This window comes from Oncorhynchus nerka, linkage group LG8 (genome assembly GCF_034236695.1).
Source record: "Oncorhynchus nerka isolate Pitt River linkage group LG8, Oner_Uvic_2.0, whole genome shotgun sequence".
NCBI lineage: Eukaryota > Metazoa > Chordata > Actinopteri > Salmoniformes > Salmonidae > Oncorhynchus > Oncorhynchus nerka.
Window position 1 is genome coordinate 46,508,123 of NC_088403.1, and position 18,640 is coordinate 46,526,762.

At 43.4% G+C, this 18,640-nt stretch overlaps 1 protein-coding gene across 5 annotated transcripts in view; it reads right to left on the minus strand.

The window, feature by feature from the left end:
- Positions 1-14,484, minus strand: part of LOC115133432 (sushi, von Willebrand factor type A, EGF and pentraxin domain-containing protein 1-like) — a 149,392-nt gene extending 134,908 nt beyond the window's left edge. For 2 of the 5 annotated variants that reach the window (XM_065021845.1, XM_065021842.1), the window contains exon 1: positions 13,385-14,484. In XM_065021845.1, coding sequence (XP_064877917.1) covers positions 13,385-13,927 — 543 coding nt within the window. In that variant the 5' untranslated portion in view covers positions 13,928-14,484. The remainder of the gene's footprint in view (positions 1-13,384) is intronic. The other 3 variants (XM_065021844.1, XM_065021843.1, XM_029666649.2) reach the window with 3 other exon arrangements.
- Positions 14,485-18,640: the final 4,156 nt, after the last annotated feature.

Below are 18,640 nucleotides of genomic sequence, written 5' to 3' on the forward strand. Positions count from 1 at the left end.
TCTATGCGAGCAACTTTTCTCCTCGATGAAGATGACCAAAACAACTCACAGGAGACGTCTGACTGATGAGCATCTTCGCTCGATACTGAGGATTTCTTCAGCTCAGAGCTTGAGCCCAGACATTGATGAACTAGCATCCAAGAAGAGATGCCAGGTATCTGGCTTGGGCACATCAGATTAGACCAGTGTGCAATAATTAACGTTTTCTTTATGCACTTTTTCTTGCTACAAGGCATGGGCTTGAATGGTTGATTGATTTATTATCATTTTATTTGTAAAATTATTAGCCAGTGGAAAAAGTTTATTTTGGTATTTAAATCAGAAGGCTACAAATAGAAAAGAGGCATACAATTTTTATTTAAATTTTATTTATTTAATAAATGAATGCCATTGATGTGTTTTTTCATTTGAAATTCGATTTTGCATGTCTCCACTATTAAATTATATATTGTATGGTAATAAGCGATGCTTGTTCCATATTCAATGTTAAAGCAAAACTTGTTTGGGTCCATATTAAAAGGTTAATTTGTTCAATGTTGGCCCGTGACTTTGTTCAGGTTTTACATTTTGGCCCACTGGGTATTTGAGTTTGACACCCCTGCTCTAAAGTTTCCAAAACTGTCAAAATATTGTAACAGAACTGATATTGCAGGCGAAAATCTGAGGGAAATCCAACCAGGAAGTGCTGTTTTTCCTGAAACCTCTCTGTTCCATTGGATGCCTTCCCTGCATTTAAAGGGATATCAACCAGATTCCTTTCCCTATGGCTTCCACAAGGTGTGAACAGTCTTTAGATATAGTTTCAAGCTTTTATTCTGAAAAATTAGCAAGAACGATCACATCACGTCAGTGGATGCGCATGCGCGACAGCTTGGAGCAGACATTTTCTTTCTCTCTCCTATTGAAAAAGCTACGGTCCGGTTGAAATATTATCGATTATTCATTGTAAAAACAACCTGTGGATTGATTATAAAAAACGTTTGACATGTTTCTACGAACTTTATTGATACTATTTGGAATTTTCGTCTGCCCCGTTGTGACCGCTCGAGCCTGTGGATTTCTGAACAAAACGTGTCAACCAAATGGAGGTATTTTGGATATAAAAATAATCTTTATCGAACAAAAGGAACATTCATTGTGTAACTGGGAGTCTCGTGAGTGCAAACATCCGAAGATCATCAAAGGTAAGTGATTAATTGTATCGCTTTTCTGACTTTCGTGACCAATCTACTTTGCTGCTAGCTGTTTCTCATGTTTTGTCTGCTGAGAGAGATGTCCTAACATAAACGCTTGGATAGCTTTTGCTGTAAAGCTTTTTTGAAATCTGACACGCCAGGTGGATTAACAACAAGCTCAGCTGTGTTTTTCTATATTGCACTTGTGATTTCATGAAAATTAAATATTTTAGTAATTTAATTTGAATTTGGCGCTCTGCAATTCAGTGGATGTTAACGAAAATGATCCCGCTAACGGGATGGGTGCGCCAAGAAGTTAACCTTATTTCTAAGGCTACATATACTAATATGGACTATTTTCATCCCTTTTCTAGGTAGCTTATCAGAGATAGACATAATATGGAAAATAGTAAACAAAGCAAGAAAAGAAATCTACATTCACCAGACCATTAATCAGTTGATGTGTGTAAGTGTGTGTGTGCAGCGGGGTTGAAACTACAAACCCATAGGCTTGGCTCCCTCATCCCTTCCAGTCTTTTAAGAGGGAGGGTTTACAATGAGCCTGTCAAATTAGATGTAGTAGATTTAAGCAATGTCACCACATGCTTTCATGGCTGCAAGTTCTTTCCTCTTCTTGCACACAGCTTCCAGATAGTCCTCGTTGAGGAAGATATACATTCCTCTGGAGCGGCAGGGTAGTTGGACTAGTAACCGGAAGGTTGCAAGTTCAAACCCCCGAGCTGACAAGGTACAAAGCTGTCGTTCTGCCCCTGAACAGGCAGTTAACCCGCTGTTCCTAGGCCGTCATTGAAAATAAGAATTTGTTCTTAACTGACTTGCCTGGTTAAATAAAGGTAAAATAAAATAAAAAATTGTTGGCTCTTTCCAGAACAGCTACCTTGTCCTTGAACCTCAGGAACTTGACCACTAATCGGCCTTGGCCTGTCACCTGGTCCGGTGGTGGGATTTCCAGTTCTGTGGACGTGCCCCACCTCAATCTTCCTTGTGGTCCATCTTCAGTTTCTCCGAGATCATTTCCCTCACTTTGTCCTCATATCCCGTCCAGGTCTTATGTGGAGATTCTGCAATTCCGTTCATAGCCATGTTGTTCTGCCTCGATTGCCCCTCGAGATAATCTGATTTATTTGTCATTGTTATCATTGTTATCACGGATTCATATATAGAACTGATGTCCTCTCTCAATTTGATTTGATTTGATTTGATTTGAATGACTTACAGATTGCTGTCATCTTGCCGTTCTCCTGTTTAAACTCATTGAGCTGACCCTGGGAGAACTGCAAACTGTTCTTCAGGTCCTGGACCTCTCTGGTCAGGTTGTCCATTCTTTTATTAGTTGACTCCACAAGTATTTGGACAAAACTCTTGAAGTTATTTTCTTGTTGTTCTAACAACTGCTTGTCAAACTTTTTTTGTTTGTTTAAAATATCCTTCACCTGTGATAGAGAGACACCACTGTCCTCAATGTTTCTCTCAGTGGCTTTGGTGTTTGTTATGGTAGCAACATATGGCTAACTGCATTGCAGGCTGCATTCCTCACGAAAACCCTGCTAGCTTGATAGACAGCTAGCTAGCAGCTAGGCTAATTGCTACGCCAAACAGCTCCTCAAGACCCGGCCTTGGTCGGCAGGATCACTGGACAGATAGTCGCAGTCTCAGGAACTGATGCCAACTGCATCGCAGGATCCAAACTCAAAAGGTAGCTCACTACTAAGACATTTTTCAATAGACTTTCAAAACGACAAACTGAGCTCTGCCTCATTCCGGATTCAACAGGAAGTGACGTGGATGAGGGTAGGTTAGCTAGCTGGCTATGATTATCCAACACTAGAACTCATCCAAGTCAAGGTAAGCTTTTGGTTTTATTATTATATAATTGTCACCGGGACACTCTGGTGGAACTGCTAAACTGTTTGCTGCTGACTGTACACTGTACACTGTACCGCATGATTGTGGCAGGTTTACTAACGTGTTAGATCTAGTAGCTAGTAGACTATGAAGTTAATATGTGACTCATTTAACTCATAGTCCGACCCATCCCGGATCCGGTATCGTGACTACAGCCTCAAGCTCATTACCATAACGCAACGTTAACAATTTCTAAAAATCGCAAATGAAATGAAATAAATATGCCTGCTCTCAAGCTTAGCCTTTTCTTAACAACACTGTCATCTCAGACTTTCAAAATATGCTTTTGAACCATAGAAAATCTATAATTTGTGTAAGAGTGTTGATGGCTAGCTTAGCATTTAGCGTAGCATTTAGCACGCAACATATTCACAAAAACCAGCAAAGGAATAAAATAAAATAAATTACCTTTGAAGAACTTCAGATGTTTCAATGAGGAGACTCTCAGTTACATAGCAGATGTCCAGTTTTTCCTGAAAGATTCTTTGTGTAGGACAAATCGCTCCGTTTTGTTACTACGCATTTGGCTACCGAAACTAACCGAAAATTCAGTCACCTAAACGTCAAACTTTTTTCCGAATTAACTCCATAATATCGACTGAAACATGGCAAACGTTGTTTGAATCAATCCTCAAGGTGTTTTGTCATATATCTCTTCATTGATATGCCGTTCGTGGAAGCATGGTTTTTCTCAGAATCCCATGGAAAAATACCAGCAGCTGAGTTTTGCGCACCAATTTCCACGCAGGACACCGTGCGGACACTTGGCAAATGTAGTCTATTATGGTCAATCTTCCAATGATATGCCTGCAAATACGTCACAATGCTCCAGACCCCTTGGGGAAACGATAGAAAGGGTAGGCTCATTCCTGTCGCATTCACAGCCATATAAGGAGATAATGAAAAACGTAGCCTCAGAAATCCTGTTCATTTCCTGGTTGCAGAAACATCTTGGTTTTGCCTGAAGCTTTTGTTCTAGGGCACTCACAGTGAAAATCTTTGCAGTTCTGGAAACGTCAGAGTGTTTTCTTTCCAAAGCTATCAATTCCATGCATAGTCGAGCATCTTTTCGTGACAAAATATTGCGCTTAAAACGGGCACGTCTTTTTATCCAAAAATGAAATACTGCCCCTAGAGTCTTAAGAGGTTTTAAGGAAACTAGGCGTATGTCATACAGGAGAGGTATTTTAATGTAAATATGTATTTTTTTATCAAAATGCATTTTTTTGCAAAAGGGCTTCTTGAACATGTGAAATTTTATGTGCCTTAACAATAAACTTGCATGCCATCTGTAAATACGGATAAAATTGTTAAATTACAAGCCTAGTTGATTTAGCCATGGAAAAAGTCAGGAACCTTCCCGCTAGCCATGATTGCCTGAGATAATGGATGGGCTGGACATGCCCGAGAGATTAGTTCAGATTGGTCTGCCATGTAGCATACTTCTGTCTATAACATGAGCTGTTCTGTATGTGTAGGTAATCTTTCCTACCGCAGATTTTATGAAAATATCTTTAAGTACTGCAAAAGTGTTGCTACTGCTCTCCACTTTCTAGAAGATGATCGTGCCATGGTGACTCTCTCTGACTCTGAAAATGAATCAGACAATGAGGAAATCCCTGATTTAACCTCTCTAGGCTAGATGGGACGCTACCGTCCCACCTGACCAACATCCAATGAATGTGCAGGGTGCCAAATTCAAACTGCAGAATTGTAATTGTACATTCTTTAAAATAGACATGCAATATGTCAAAATAAAGCTTAACATCTTGTTAATCCAGCAATGGTGTCAGATTTCAAAAAGGCTTTATGGCGAAAGCAAACCATGCATTTATCTGAGGACAGCACCCCATCAAACAAACACAAACAATCATATTTCATCCCGCCAGACTTGACACAAAACTCAGAAATAACAATATAATTTATGCCTTACCTTTGAAGAGCTTCTTCTGTTGGCACTCCAATATGTCCCATAAACATCACAAATGGTCCTTTTGTTCGACTAATTCCGTCGTTATATCTCCAAAACGTCCATTATTTGGCGCGTTTGATTCAGAAAAACACCGGTTCCAACTCGCGCAACATGACTACAAAAGATCTAATAAGTTACCTGTAATCTTTGTCCAAACATTTCAAACAACTTTCCTAATACAACTTTAGGTATTTTTTCATGTAAATTATTGATCAAATTTAAGACGGGATAAACTGTTTTCAATAGCGGATAAAAACAAAGTGGAGCGAGCTTTCAGGTCGCTCGCCCCAACCACAACGGTACACTAGACTCGACCCTCGTTCTGAACAGCCCTACTTCTTCATTACACAAATGAAAAACATCAACCAATTTCTAAAGACTTTCGACATCCAGTGGAAGCAATAGGAACTGCAAACAAGTGCCTTAAAAATCTAGATCCACATAGAAAACGCATTGAAAACACTGTCACCTCAAAAAAGAAAATTTCCTGGATGGTTTGTCCTCAGGGTTTCGCCTGCCAAATAAGTTCTGTTATACTCATTATTCAAACAGTTTTAGAAACTTCAGAGTGTTTTCTATCCAAATACTAATAATACTAAGAATACATTACTAAAAATACTAAGAATGCAATACTAATAATATGCATATCCTAGCTTCTGGGCCTGAGTAGCAGGCAGTTTACTTTGGGCACGCTTTTCATCCGGACGTGAAAATACCGCCCCCTAGCCTAGAGAGGTTAAGTAAAAACATTTTAATTGAACCAGGCATTATAGAGTCTTCTGAAACGGAGATCAACAGGGTTGTTGTCACGGAAGAAGTTCTTTGAGTTTTTAAATCAGTGGAATGCCTGGAGGAAGCAGAGTATGATAGCTAAGGAGATGGAGAAATTCTGGCGTTTGATTGCTTTGAAAAGAGAACACAGAAGGCTGTTGTATAAAACACCTGGGGCAGCCATGGCATCAATGACAGAGAGGGAATCTAGCTAGCTACATTTTCAGATATTATAAGTTTCTAATTTTGTCAGAAAGTTGTGTAGCAGGCTCAAGGGTGTTGGGTTTCCACGTCACCAAGTTCAATAACAAAACATGCACCAGTAGCACAAATAGAATGCAAATGGGGAGTTTATTAGGAATTTTGGTTCACTGGGGAAGAGGGGGGGTTTCCATGTCACCAAGTTCAATAACAAAACATGCACCAGTAGCACAAATAGAATGCAAATGGGGAGTTTATTAGGGATTTTGGTACACTGGGGAAGAGGGGGAAATTCACCAATCACCTCACTGTCCACAAGCCGTTCTCGTTGTCCATTCTGTTTTCCAGGGGTAATCCTCACACTCGGGTCCTCAGCCAATCCTGTCTGGTACACATGGGCGGTAGTTCGACAGTCCAGGTCACGACGGGTAATCTCACAGATATTGCTCTCTCTTCTCCCACTCTTCATAACACACTTGGCTCTCTCCTACTCTGCCCCTTTGTGCAGGCTGCTTCCTCCTTTATCCACAAGCATACCTTGGCTTATCGATCCACAGCCTTGCCTTGTTGGGGCAGGAAGTCCATATAAGGCTTGGGGGTGGAGCCAGCAGGCTGCAAGATATCTCCTCTCAACAACCACTCCCCTCACCTCTCCGTGCAGTCTGCCACAGTTGTTTTCATTTCAAGTTAAAGTGTACTGTTAGCTTGCTAGCTAACTTTAGCTGGCTGGCTCGCTAGATAACGTTACGTGTATGATCTGTGTAGTAATATTATTTGTATCTCTAGCTAGCTAACATTGAGCCTAGTTTGTTAGCTTTCGCTACCTGCAGATTCATGCATGTTGGCTAGCTATGACAGTTAGTTTGTATTGCTAGTATGGGTTGGGATTATTTCCGCGTTAAAAACAACTGGGAACTTAGTACTGGGAACTCGGAAATCTCCAACTTCCGACTTCAGTGTATTCAAGACAACTGAGCTCCGACTGGGAAAATTAGTATTACGGTGACAACGATGTAAGCTGTGTGTAGAGTTTTTTTTACATTAGATAAAAGTAGAGACTCCCTCATCTTAAATGGCACCGACCGCCACTGACACACACACACACACACACACAAGCAAACACACATGGAATTGAAAACAGCTAAACTTATTATTAACTAAACTGACTTGAAAATATAGTAAATCTTGAACCACCATAATTGAGATGAGATGATGTCCTTAACAAAACCCACGGTCCTTACATCCACTGTCAGTGTGCAATAATAATCATTTATCTCCATATGCACATCCACACTCCCTCTATATCCATCCGACTCATCGCTCTCTCAGCCCTCTGCACAGTTTGAGAGAGCCCGATGAAGAGCCCTGTCGACCCGGACAGAAAAATCTACCAGAAAGAATCCATCTCTCATCCCTCACTATCATCCCTCTATCTCCTCCCTCTGGACAGTCATCTTAAAATGTATATCCTGAAATATCCTCAAGAACAGCACTGTCGTTCTCTACACTGGACCAGGAAAAGCCTTCTCTCTCTCTCAGTAATGGATCCCAGCTTTCTGAGGTACTTTAGAAACAGCCAGACCGGCCAATGGAATGAAATATGGCTTTGTTATTACATCCATTATCAATTACACACACACACACACACACACACACACACACACACACACACACACACACACACACACACACACACACACACACACACACACACACACACACACCATGCAGACCTTACCAAACGCTTTGCTAGGCTAACTGTATAGCGTGACAACCTGATGCCCTTGCAGATTACCGTTAGCGAGGGTATATTTAACAATGCTATATGGTGTTAAAGATTTTTTTTAAATAATGGAAAACATTATTCAGCAGTGCTTTTTCCAAAAGAGGGATTAGCTAAATTTACCCTAGTCCCAAATCTGTTTGTGCTGTCTTGGCAACGACAGTAGGACTTGCTGAAGTAGCAGTATAAAAGATCAGCAGAGATAAAAGATGATATATCATAGAAGGTATATTTTCCAACATCTCAAGTGCATCCTAAATGGCTCCCTGTGCTCTCTATAGTGCTCCCGACTCCCCATAGGGCTCTGGTCAAAAGTAATGCACTACGTAGGGATAGGTTGCCATTTGGGACACAGTCCTCCTCTCTCAGACAAGGGTTAGTCATACTCAGACAGACTGTAAATGTCAATGTGAATTAGTAAGGTGCCATCTGGTCCTGTAGACATCTGCTGAGATCTCTGTCTGTCTCACCTTCACATGCCTCGCTACTGCTATTACTCATTGATAGTTCAAAACCTATGGCATGTATACCACCTATGGAGAAAAATAAACGCACTGCACATCTGCTGCCTGCCTGCTTGACCGATCTTTTCATCTCACCCTCACATGCAACAGTATGAACACTACTGTAAGTCACTCTGGATAAGAGTGTCTGCTAAATAACTACAATGCACATGTAATTGCACATCAGTACCATTACACAGACAGTGGCACGGTTCAAAACCGTTCGGTCATGAGAGCCTCCGAGGGCCCCGGGCTTCAGTATGGAAAAGGTATTTACATTGGTACTCGAATGGGCGCATACATGCACGCGCGCATACACACACTCACTTACTGTAATGTATTTTCTAAGAAATCTTTCCTCTGCTGATGCCTGGAGCTGACAGGACAGGACAGTATGTCTACTGTGATGGGGGTCACCTTGGGGTCATGATAAGGGCTGCACCAAATGATTGATGTATTATAATAATTGATTATGCTTATGTTGTATTAATAGAAGGGGAAGGGCTATAAGACCCTCCCCACTACATGTATAGGTTCCTGGACCACAGATTAGCAATATATGCATTATAAGGTTAAATACTGTTCCACAGTTCTTTTCTAGTCTCTGCCTCTTATAAGAAATGTTTTGAGCACATGTGTGAGCCATTGCAGTCAAAACAGGGTGTCTGTGAGAAAGCGCCTCAAGGCTAAAAGAGACACATAGACACAGACCCCTGCAGGGGAGTAAATAGATAAGTGACAAGCCAGACATACCACTGTAAGCCACACGGGAATGGAAAATGAAGGCTGAGCCCTTAGAAAACACTGGATTATTGTTTTCTCCTGCAAGTCTGTATAACTGTATATGCATGGGCTTGGTCTCATGAGTAGAAGGTGTTGACGTAGGCAGTTACATCACTAGGGGTTGACTGCAAGTATATTAAAGCAACTTTGACCTGTTTTATTTTGCAGAACTTCCACATGCGTGTTGTGTTTCTGTTGTCAACTTCCATCTGCAATTGCATTAATAAAGGTTTGATTGATATACTTAAAGAATATATTGTCTGATTGCTGATTTCACCAATAAGCCAATGATTGACAAGGAACAAAGAACCTACCCCAACAACTGTATGGAACCCAGTGTCAATGTGGACCTGTATCTTGCTTCTGTGGAGCTTCCTGTTTAATAGGACTTCATCCTGGCCGGCTTTAGAGCAACAGCTACACCATCCTACTAATTTCCAGTGTTATAATTGATAACAATAATACCCACTCTGAGACACTCTGTCTCCCAATTCCAAATGTGCGAACCACTGCATTTAACCACGGCACGACAAGGTGACCGGGACCATCTACAAACAGACCAACTATGACCTCCGTAAGGCAAACAAAGTGGCAAAACGTCAGTGGAGTCGCAATTCAATGGCTCAGACACAAGACACGTGGCAGGAACTCCAAACAATTGCGGGTTATAAATTGAAAGTCAACCACGACGCCTCGCTCCTGGACAAGTTAAACACCATCTTCGCCCTCTTCAAGGAAAACAACACAGAGCCGCTGATGTGGGCCCACACTTCTCATGAGCACTGTATGTTCCCCATCTCCGTGGCTGACTTGAGTAAGACATTTGAGCGTGTTAACCATCGCAAGGCTGCAGGCCCAGGCAGCATCCCATGCCGCGTCCTCAGAGCATGCGCAGACCAGCTGGCCAGAGTGTTTACAGACACATTCAATCTTTCACTATTCCAGTCTGTTGTCCCCACATGCTTCAAGATGTCCACAATCGTTCCTGTGCCCAAGGAAGTGAAGGTAACTGATCTAAATGACTATTGTCCCATAGCACTCACTTCAGTAATAATGAAGTGCTTTGAGAGGCTAGTTAAGGATCATATCACTTCCATCTTACCTGACATCCTAGACCCACTACAGTTTGCATACCGCCCCAAAAGATCCACAGATGACACATTGCCCTATCCCACTTGGACAAGAGGAATAGCTATGTAAGAATGCTGTTCATTGACTACAGCTCAGCCTTCAACACCATAGTGCCCTCCAAGATCATCACTAAGCTCAGGGCCCTGAGTCTGAACCTATGCCTGTGCAACTGGGTCCTGGAATTCCGGACAGGCCGACCCCAACTGGTGAAGGTAGGGAACTAACACCTCTGCCACTCTGATCCTCAACACGGAGTCCCCACAGAGTGCGTGCTCAGCCCCCTCCTTTACTCTCTCTTCACCCATGACTGCGTGGCCATGCACGTCTCCAACTCAATCATCAAGTTTGCAGACAACACAACAGTGGTAGGCCTGATTACCAACAACGACGAGACAGCCTACAGGGAGGAGGCGAGTGCCTTGGCAGAACGGTGCCAGGAAAATATCCTCTCCATCAACTTCAACAAAACGAAGGAGCTGATGGTGGACTCCAGGAGACAGCAGAGAGAGCACGCCCCCATCCTCCAGTTTCAACTGACCTGAGCCGTAGGACCGTGCCCCAGGACTACCTGACATGATGACTCCTCGCTGTCCCCAGTCCACCTGACTGTGCTGCTGCTCCAGTTTCAACTGCTCTGCCTTATTATTATTCGACCATGCTGGTCATTTATGAACATTTGAACATCTTGGCCATGTTCTGTTATAATCTCCACCCGGCACAGCCAGAAGAGGACTGGCCACCCCACATAGCCTGGTTCCTCTCTAGGTTTCTTCCTAGGTTTTGGCCTTTCTAGGGAGTTTTTCCTAGCCACCGTGCTTCTACACCTGCATTGCTTGCTGTTTGGGGTTTTAGGCTGGGTTTCTGTACAGCACTTTGAGATATCAGATGATGTACGAAGGGCTATATAAATACATTTGATTTGATTTGATTTGATCCACAGAGAAGCAGTTGAGAGGGTCAAAAGCTTCAAGTTCACTGACGACTTGAAATGGTCCCTTCACACTGATAGTGTAGTCAAGAAAGTGCAACAGCTAAAGAGGCTGAAGAAATTTGGCTTGGGCCCCTAAGACCCTCACAAACTGCAGGTGCACCATTGAGAGCATCCTGTCGGGCTGTATCAACCGCAGAGCTTTCTAGAAGGTGGTGCGATCAGCCCAATGCAATATCGGGGGCACACTGCCTGCCCTCCAAGACATCAACAGCACCTGGTGTCACAGGATGTCCAAGAAGATCATCAAGGACCCCAGCCACCCCCTGCACCTTGGAGGCAGCTACACTATAGATGTAGGATCTTTTGACGCTGATCATTTTTCTGCACAGCAGGAAATGCAAAAATGTAGTGTATTCGAGGTTTAAAAAGGCTTATATTTTCCACTTTAAAATGTCAGACTAGATTTCCCAAAACTAAAAATGTATCAACCCCGAAAAAAATGTCCATGAATTATAATCCACATAATTATTCACATTTCCTGTTGCTGCAGGATTATTTTCCTGCTGTAGCAAACTGACTCAAATTAAGATCCTACATCTGTTTGTACAGTACATAGTATTTTACCCACTTTATATGTACAGTGCATTCGGAAAGTATTCAGACCCCTTGACTTTTTCCTCATTTTGTTTTATGTTACAGCGTTATTCTAAAATGGATTACATAAAAACATGTTCCTCATCAATCTACACACAATACTCTATAATGACAAAGCGAAAACATTTATTTTTTTTTGCTAATGTATTACCTTATTTACATAAGTATTCAGACCTTTGCAATGAGACTCGAAATTGAGCTCAGGTGCATCCTGTTTCCATTGATCATTCTTGAGATGTTTCTACAACTTGATTTGAGTCCACCTGTGGTAAATTCAATTGATTGGACATTATTTGGAAAGGCACACACCTGTCTATATAAGGTCCCACAGTTGACAGTACATGTCAGAGCAAAAACCAAGCCATGACATTGTCTGTAGAGCTCCGAGACAGGATTGTGTCAAGACACAGATCTGGGGAAGGGTACCAAAACATTTATGCAGCATTGAAGTTCACCAAGAACACATTGGCCTCCATCAATCTTAAATGGAAGAGGTTTGGAACCACCAAGACTCTTCCTAGAGCTGGCCACCCGGCCAAACTGAGCAATCGGGGGAGAAGGGCCCTGGTCAGGAAGGTGACCAAGAACCCGATGGTTAGTCTGACAAAGCTCCAGAGTTCCTCTGTGGAGATGGGAGAACCTTTCAGAAGGACAACCATCTCTGCAGCACTCCACCAATCAGGCATTTATGGTAGAATGGCCGGACGGAAGCCACTCCTCAGTAAAAGGCACATGACAGCCCTCTTGGAGTTTGCCAAAAGTCACCTAAAGGACTCTGACCATGATAAAGAAGGTTCACCAGTCTGATGAAACCAAGATCAAACATCTCTGGAGAGACCTAAAAATAGCTGTGCAGCTACGCTTCCCATCCATCCTGACAGAGCTTGAGAGGATATGTGGAGAAGAATGGGAGAAACTACCCAAATACAGGTGTGCCAAGCTTGTAGTGTCATACCAAAGAAGACTCGAGGCTGTAATCACTGCCAAAGTTGCTTCAAAAAGTACTGAGCAAAGGGTCTGAATACTTATGTAAATGTGATATTTCCGTTTTTATTTCTATTAATTTGCAAAAATTTCTAAAAACCTGCTTCTGCTTTCTCATTATGGGGTATTGTGTGAAGATTGATGAGGGGGAAAAAAAACAATTTAATCAATTTTAGAATAAGGCTGTAATGTAACAAAATGTGGAAAAATTTCCAGGGGTCTGAATACTTTCCGAAAGCCCTGTATATATTGGATTCTTGACATAGCTCACTATAATATACACTGCATGAACAAAACATGAGAAACACCTGATCTTTCCGTAACATTGGTTGACCAGGTGAACCCAGGTGAAAGCTATGATCCCTTCTTGATGTCACCTGTTAAATCCACTTCAATCAGTGATGTTGAATTTGAGATGGATACACACCCACAACGCACATACATGCAAATCTGGTATACACACACACACACACACACACACACACACACACACACACACACACACGCACACGCACACAAGAATCCAGGTTCCACACACTGACACGCATACGCACACGCATCGACACTCACCGCAGCCCGTTGGAAGGCTCCTTTGGTATAGGTCCCTCCTCCTCTGTAGGTGATAGCAGGGATCTCCTGGTTAAACAGAGAACACTTGTGCTGGTGTGATTTCGGCGCCTTGACGTGATCCACCCGGGTCACTACGTGGGTCTTGGATGAGAACGTAACCAGGGCGACCCTCGTGTCCTCCGGGGCCACGGGGAAGTCCGAGAGGAGCTTCCGTACGAAGCGCAGCTCGCTCAGGAAGTTGTTGGCCCCCACGCTGGACGACTCGTCCACCAGGAACACCAGGTCCAGACGTGCGCTCTTCTCCCGGAGCGTGCGCACATTCTTCTTGAAGGCTTGGCCCAGGCGCTCCACCTTGGACTCTGCGCTCTCAGAGAGGGTGAGGTTGAGGGCCGGAGAGGCTGGGGGTCCGGAGCCGTAGCGGAGGGAGCTGAGATGGTGTAGCTGTTGCTCCGAAGCCGGCCAGGATGAAGTCCTACTAACCAGGAAGCTCCATAGAAGCAAGATATAGGTCCACATAGACACTGGGTTCCTTACAGTAGACATACTGTCCTGTCCTGTCAGCTCCAGGTGTCAGCAGAGGTTCTTATAAAACACTTAGAAACAGGATGTCCAATAGTGACAACGACAAGTATTTGATGATGGTGTTTTCCTACGTTCCCATTTGTCTCCAGCCACACTGCAACATGGACGCCAGGCAAGGCAGAATTTTTCCACGAGGATTTCTCCAAAAGCACTTCCAAAAAAGAGAATAGCACCAGTGATGATGATGAAATAGTTGTCCTGTGGCCCCGTCTGTCTGTCTGTCTCTCCTCTTCTCTGTTGGAGTCCTGATCTGGTCTTTCTATTAGCGAGGGAGGGCGCTGACTGGAGAGGGCGTGTGGCTGAGCAGTTACAGTGAAATGTCTGTCTGTCCCGCTAGGAGAAGCTACAGCTGATCCCTTCTCTCTCTGTCTCTCTCTCAGTTTCTTGCCCTCAGGCTCCTGTGTGTGTGTGATGCTCCAGCACCCAATCAGGTTTCAAATGGCCCTCTCCCCCCCTCTCCCAAAATCATTAAAAAAAATAATGAAAAAAGTTCAGCGCAAGAGGGAGAAAGACACGGAGAGAGAAGGAGAGAGATACAGAGGGAAAAGGGGCAGTCACAGCCGTGAAGTACATTTTATATTTTCTCCTCCTCTCTTCTTCTCTGCTCTTGCTCTTGCTCTCCCTCCCTCTCTGTCTCTCTGTCTCTCTCTCTCTCTCTCTCTCTCTCTCTCTCTCTCTCTCTCTCTCTCTCTCTCTCTCTCTCTCTCTCTAACTAGGATTGTTATGTCAGTGGAGCGTCTTGCCTGTCAGCATGTCAACATTCCCAAAGAAAACATCAGCACCAGGCGGCTGTGATCAGGTCCATATGTCTGGCAGGAGGACGCCCCTCACACTCTCTCTCTCACACACACAAACACAGACACAGTCACACCATCTCACACAGCAGACATCAGCAGAACCATCTGAATTAGGGAGGGAGGGAGGGAGGGAGGGAGGAGGGAGGGAGGGAGGGAGGGAGGGATAAAAATGTACATAGACAATGTTTACTAGATAAAGATAAAGAGTGGATCAGTTAGAGAGATATAAGAAGCGATAGATGAGGGCATCGGATCAGAGATACGGTATCACTTCCTCTCCTCCCTCTCCCCCCTTCTCAAGAAGGTTCTTGTTCAGGGACAGACAATATCAGGAGGAAAATTGGATGTTGTGGAACTGGAATGGTCATAGAGAATAAATTACTTTAGAAGTTCTGTGTTAGAAGGTAGAACAGAGGAGTGACAGAGGCTAAACTTTCCCACCGGAGAGAAAGAGAAAGAGAAAAAGTAAGAGAGGACAGAAACAGTCACAGAGACACACAGAGAGAGAGAGACAGAGACACAGAGAGAGGGGGGACAGACAGACATAAAGAGAGGGGGGAGTGACAGACACAGAGAGAGAGAGACACAGACACAGAGAGAGGGAGACACAGACACAGAGAGAGAGAGAGACAGAGACACAGAGAGAGGGGGGACAGACAGACATAAAGAGAGGGGGGAGTGACAGACACAGAGAGAAAGAGACACAGACACAGAAAGAGAGACACAGACACAGAGAGAGGGAGGAGAGAGACAGAGAGAGAGAGAGAAAGAGAGAGGCCCTATCATTAGCCAAGACTGGAGAGGGAGCCCATATACACCCATTGGTCTTAACAGCACTGGAAACTTCTAGTCTGACAAATGGGAATAGAAGGCAACGTCATAAGGTGTATCCCAAATGACACCTTATTACCTATGGGCACTGGTCAAAAGCACTATAAAGGGAATAGGGTGCCATTTCGGACGCAGACACACTCACCAGATAAGTAAGATGGCTTCACTTCAGCTCAGTGGCCGGGACAGAGCAGGAACAGAGATAAGCTCAGTCGGACAATAAAGAAGATCGTCCAATGAATCCCACTTGGATCAGGTGCAGGACGTGTGTGCGTCTTCAAAAAGTTTTGGGAGCTCATCAGAGTGGCAGACATTTTTTTTCCCAGAGAAAGAGAGTGTTAGACGTTCATTTCGAATCGTTTTTCGTTTATGTTGTTCTCTCTTCTTTGTTTCATATTTGTTTATTGTTTATTTCACTTGTTTTGGCAATGTAAACATGTTTGGGCAATGTAAACATATGTTTCCCATGCCAATAAAGCCCCTTGAATTTAATTGAATTTAGTCAGCAGAGAGACACAGAAAGTCAGAATGTAGACAAACATACTGATCAGAACAGCTGCAACTTCCTGCTTTTGGCAACACACACATACCCTTCCACAGACTCTGGTGTCCCATGGGACTGTGGGGGGTGGGGGGTGTAAAGAGGGTGTAGGGAGAGGGGGAAGGGAACTGGAGCGTTGTGTAAAGATCCTCACAGAGTTGGTGGTCTGAGAGAAAATCCAGCGTGAAATCACTAAAGAGGATCTGGTTTATAACAGGCCCAGACTGAAATACAGAGACACACACATAGCAAGCACATAGCGTGTGTGCAAAAACACACATACTCACAGTTGCTTTGTGGATACAAAGAAAACACACACACACACACACACACACACACACAACAAAGCCCCCCCCCCCCCCCTCTCTCTCTCTCTCTCTCTCTCTCTCTCTCTCTCTCTCTCTCTCTCTCTCTCTCTCTCTCTCCCTCTGTGCACCCCACAGGGCCTGTCTGAGGGCCTGAGAATAGGCCTTCCTGTGGTTAGAGCTCTGTGGGTGCTAGTGCTATGCCTTGGCCTCTGGGGCACTCCTCTTCTCTCTGCAGCACACACACACACACGAACAAACACACACACACGCACACACACTCACACACACTCACACAAACAAACACATACGTACACAGACACACACACACACACACACACACACACACACACACACACACACACACACACACACACACACACACAGCATTGCTGCTCCACTCTGTAAATAAACTCCTCAGTCGGTCTTGACCAAAAACACAGCCTGTCCACTGTCAGAGTCTGGTGTGTCCAACACGCCCAGACAGGCTACAGAGCAGAGAGAGCAAAGAGCTGTCCTCGACTGAGGTCTGAGGAACACACACACACGCAAATAGTAGCACATATACACGCACACGGTCATATAGATGCATACACACACACATAAGCATACACACACACATTGACACAGATCTTTAACTGCCTCTCACCTGTCCTTATACATTTAAAATAAATACATGTTGTAATTTAGCAGACGCTCTTATCCAGAGCGACTTACAGTAGTGAGTGTATACATTTGTTTTTGTAGTTCCCACGGCAACTGAAGACTGATGTAAGTGACAACAGATTCCTCACATATCTGTCCAGAGAAAGAGAGAAGAGAAAGGAGGAGGAAGATAACGTTTTTAAAAAACAGTAGTAGTTCAGTACTTTAAAATACTCCATCTGAACCTCGCATGATAGACACGATTCTGCCTATTAAGCGAAACATACCGTAACATACCACATCACTGTGTTCCGTTTCAAAATAATTATTCAGTTCCACACAGTAAAGATGGTTGAAAAACACTTTTACTTGTCTAGTAAATGTGGTTTAGTAGTACTAAACTCCATTTTACCAGTTGTGTTAAAAAAAGAAAGGAACAAAAATAGCCACTTCGTAGTTCACACAACCAACAACCATTGGATTCACCCCTCAACTGGATCAGTTTTAAATCAACAATATGCCATGAAGAACAAGAGGGAGCATGAGCACCAGCTCTAAACTGCATTAACATTCAATATTAATGTCCTTAAAAGCCTTTACTTTAATTGTTTAATAAGCCCCGCGCCATTTTAGTTTTATATAGCAGTTTAAAGTGTGAGAACACACACTGAGATCTGGGAACTGAATGACATAAACGTGTGTATGCTACGGCACCACACAACAACCTCTTTTTATAAAGCTGTGTTTGAGTTATTTGGGTCACAAAGAAGCTATTAAACGACAACTCCCCACAAAAGGTTGGAAATTGGAATTTGACAATAAAGACCTACGTTACACTGCCATCTCCAGGTCAAAGGGTGTTAGTTCACCATGTTTTCACCTTTCAAACGCCGGTTATGCTGCTCCTGGCTCATCTTTGGACCCTCATCGGGTTGATCGGGCCGAGCCAGGTGGTACAACACTTTTCACTGGTCCTGTCTCTACAGTTGCCCACAGCCACAGCGATGCCAAGATGCGTTGACCATGGAAATTGAATCTCATTCTAGTTCTGTGGCTTTGACACCGTGAAGGGTAAAACATGTCTCGCGACAGGCAGGAAGAAAAGTAGGCCTTTTTAGTGCAAAATGGTGATAGGCCTATGTATGTTCAAAATAATGGTAGTGGTAGCAATGGTATGAATAAATAAGAAGGTTGGCAAAAATGGGCAGAAATCTAAATTCAACTTCAAACTGGGTCTGACCTAGAATCAGGCTGCAGGCACTGTAGACTTACACCACAGACTACTACCCTACCCTCGTGGACACACTAAAAAACAAATGTTACAGACCACCGGCAAAGTCAGGTAAAAATACAGTGGGGCAAAAAATTATTTAGTCAGCCACCAATTGTGCAAGTTCTCCCACTTAAAAAGATGAGAGAGGCCTGTAATTTTCATCATAGGTACACTTCAACTATGACAGACAAAATGAGAGAAAAAATCCAGAAAATCACATTGTAGGATTTTTTATGAATTTATTTGCAAATTATGGTGGAAAATAAGTATTTGGTCACCTAC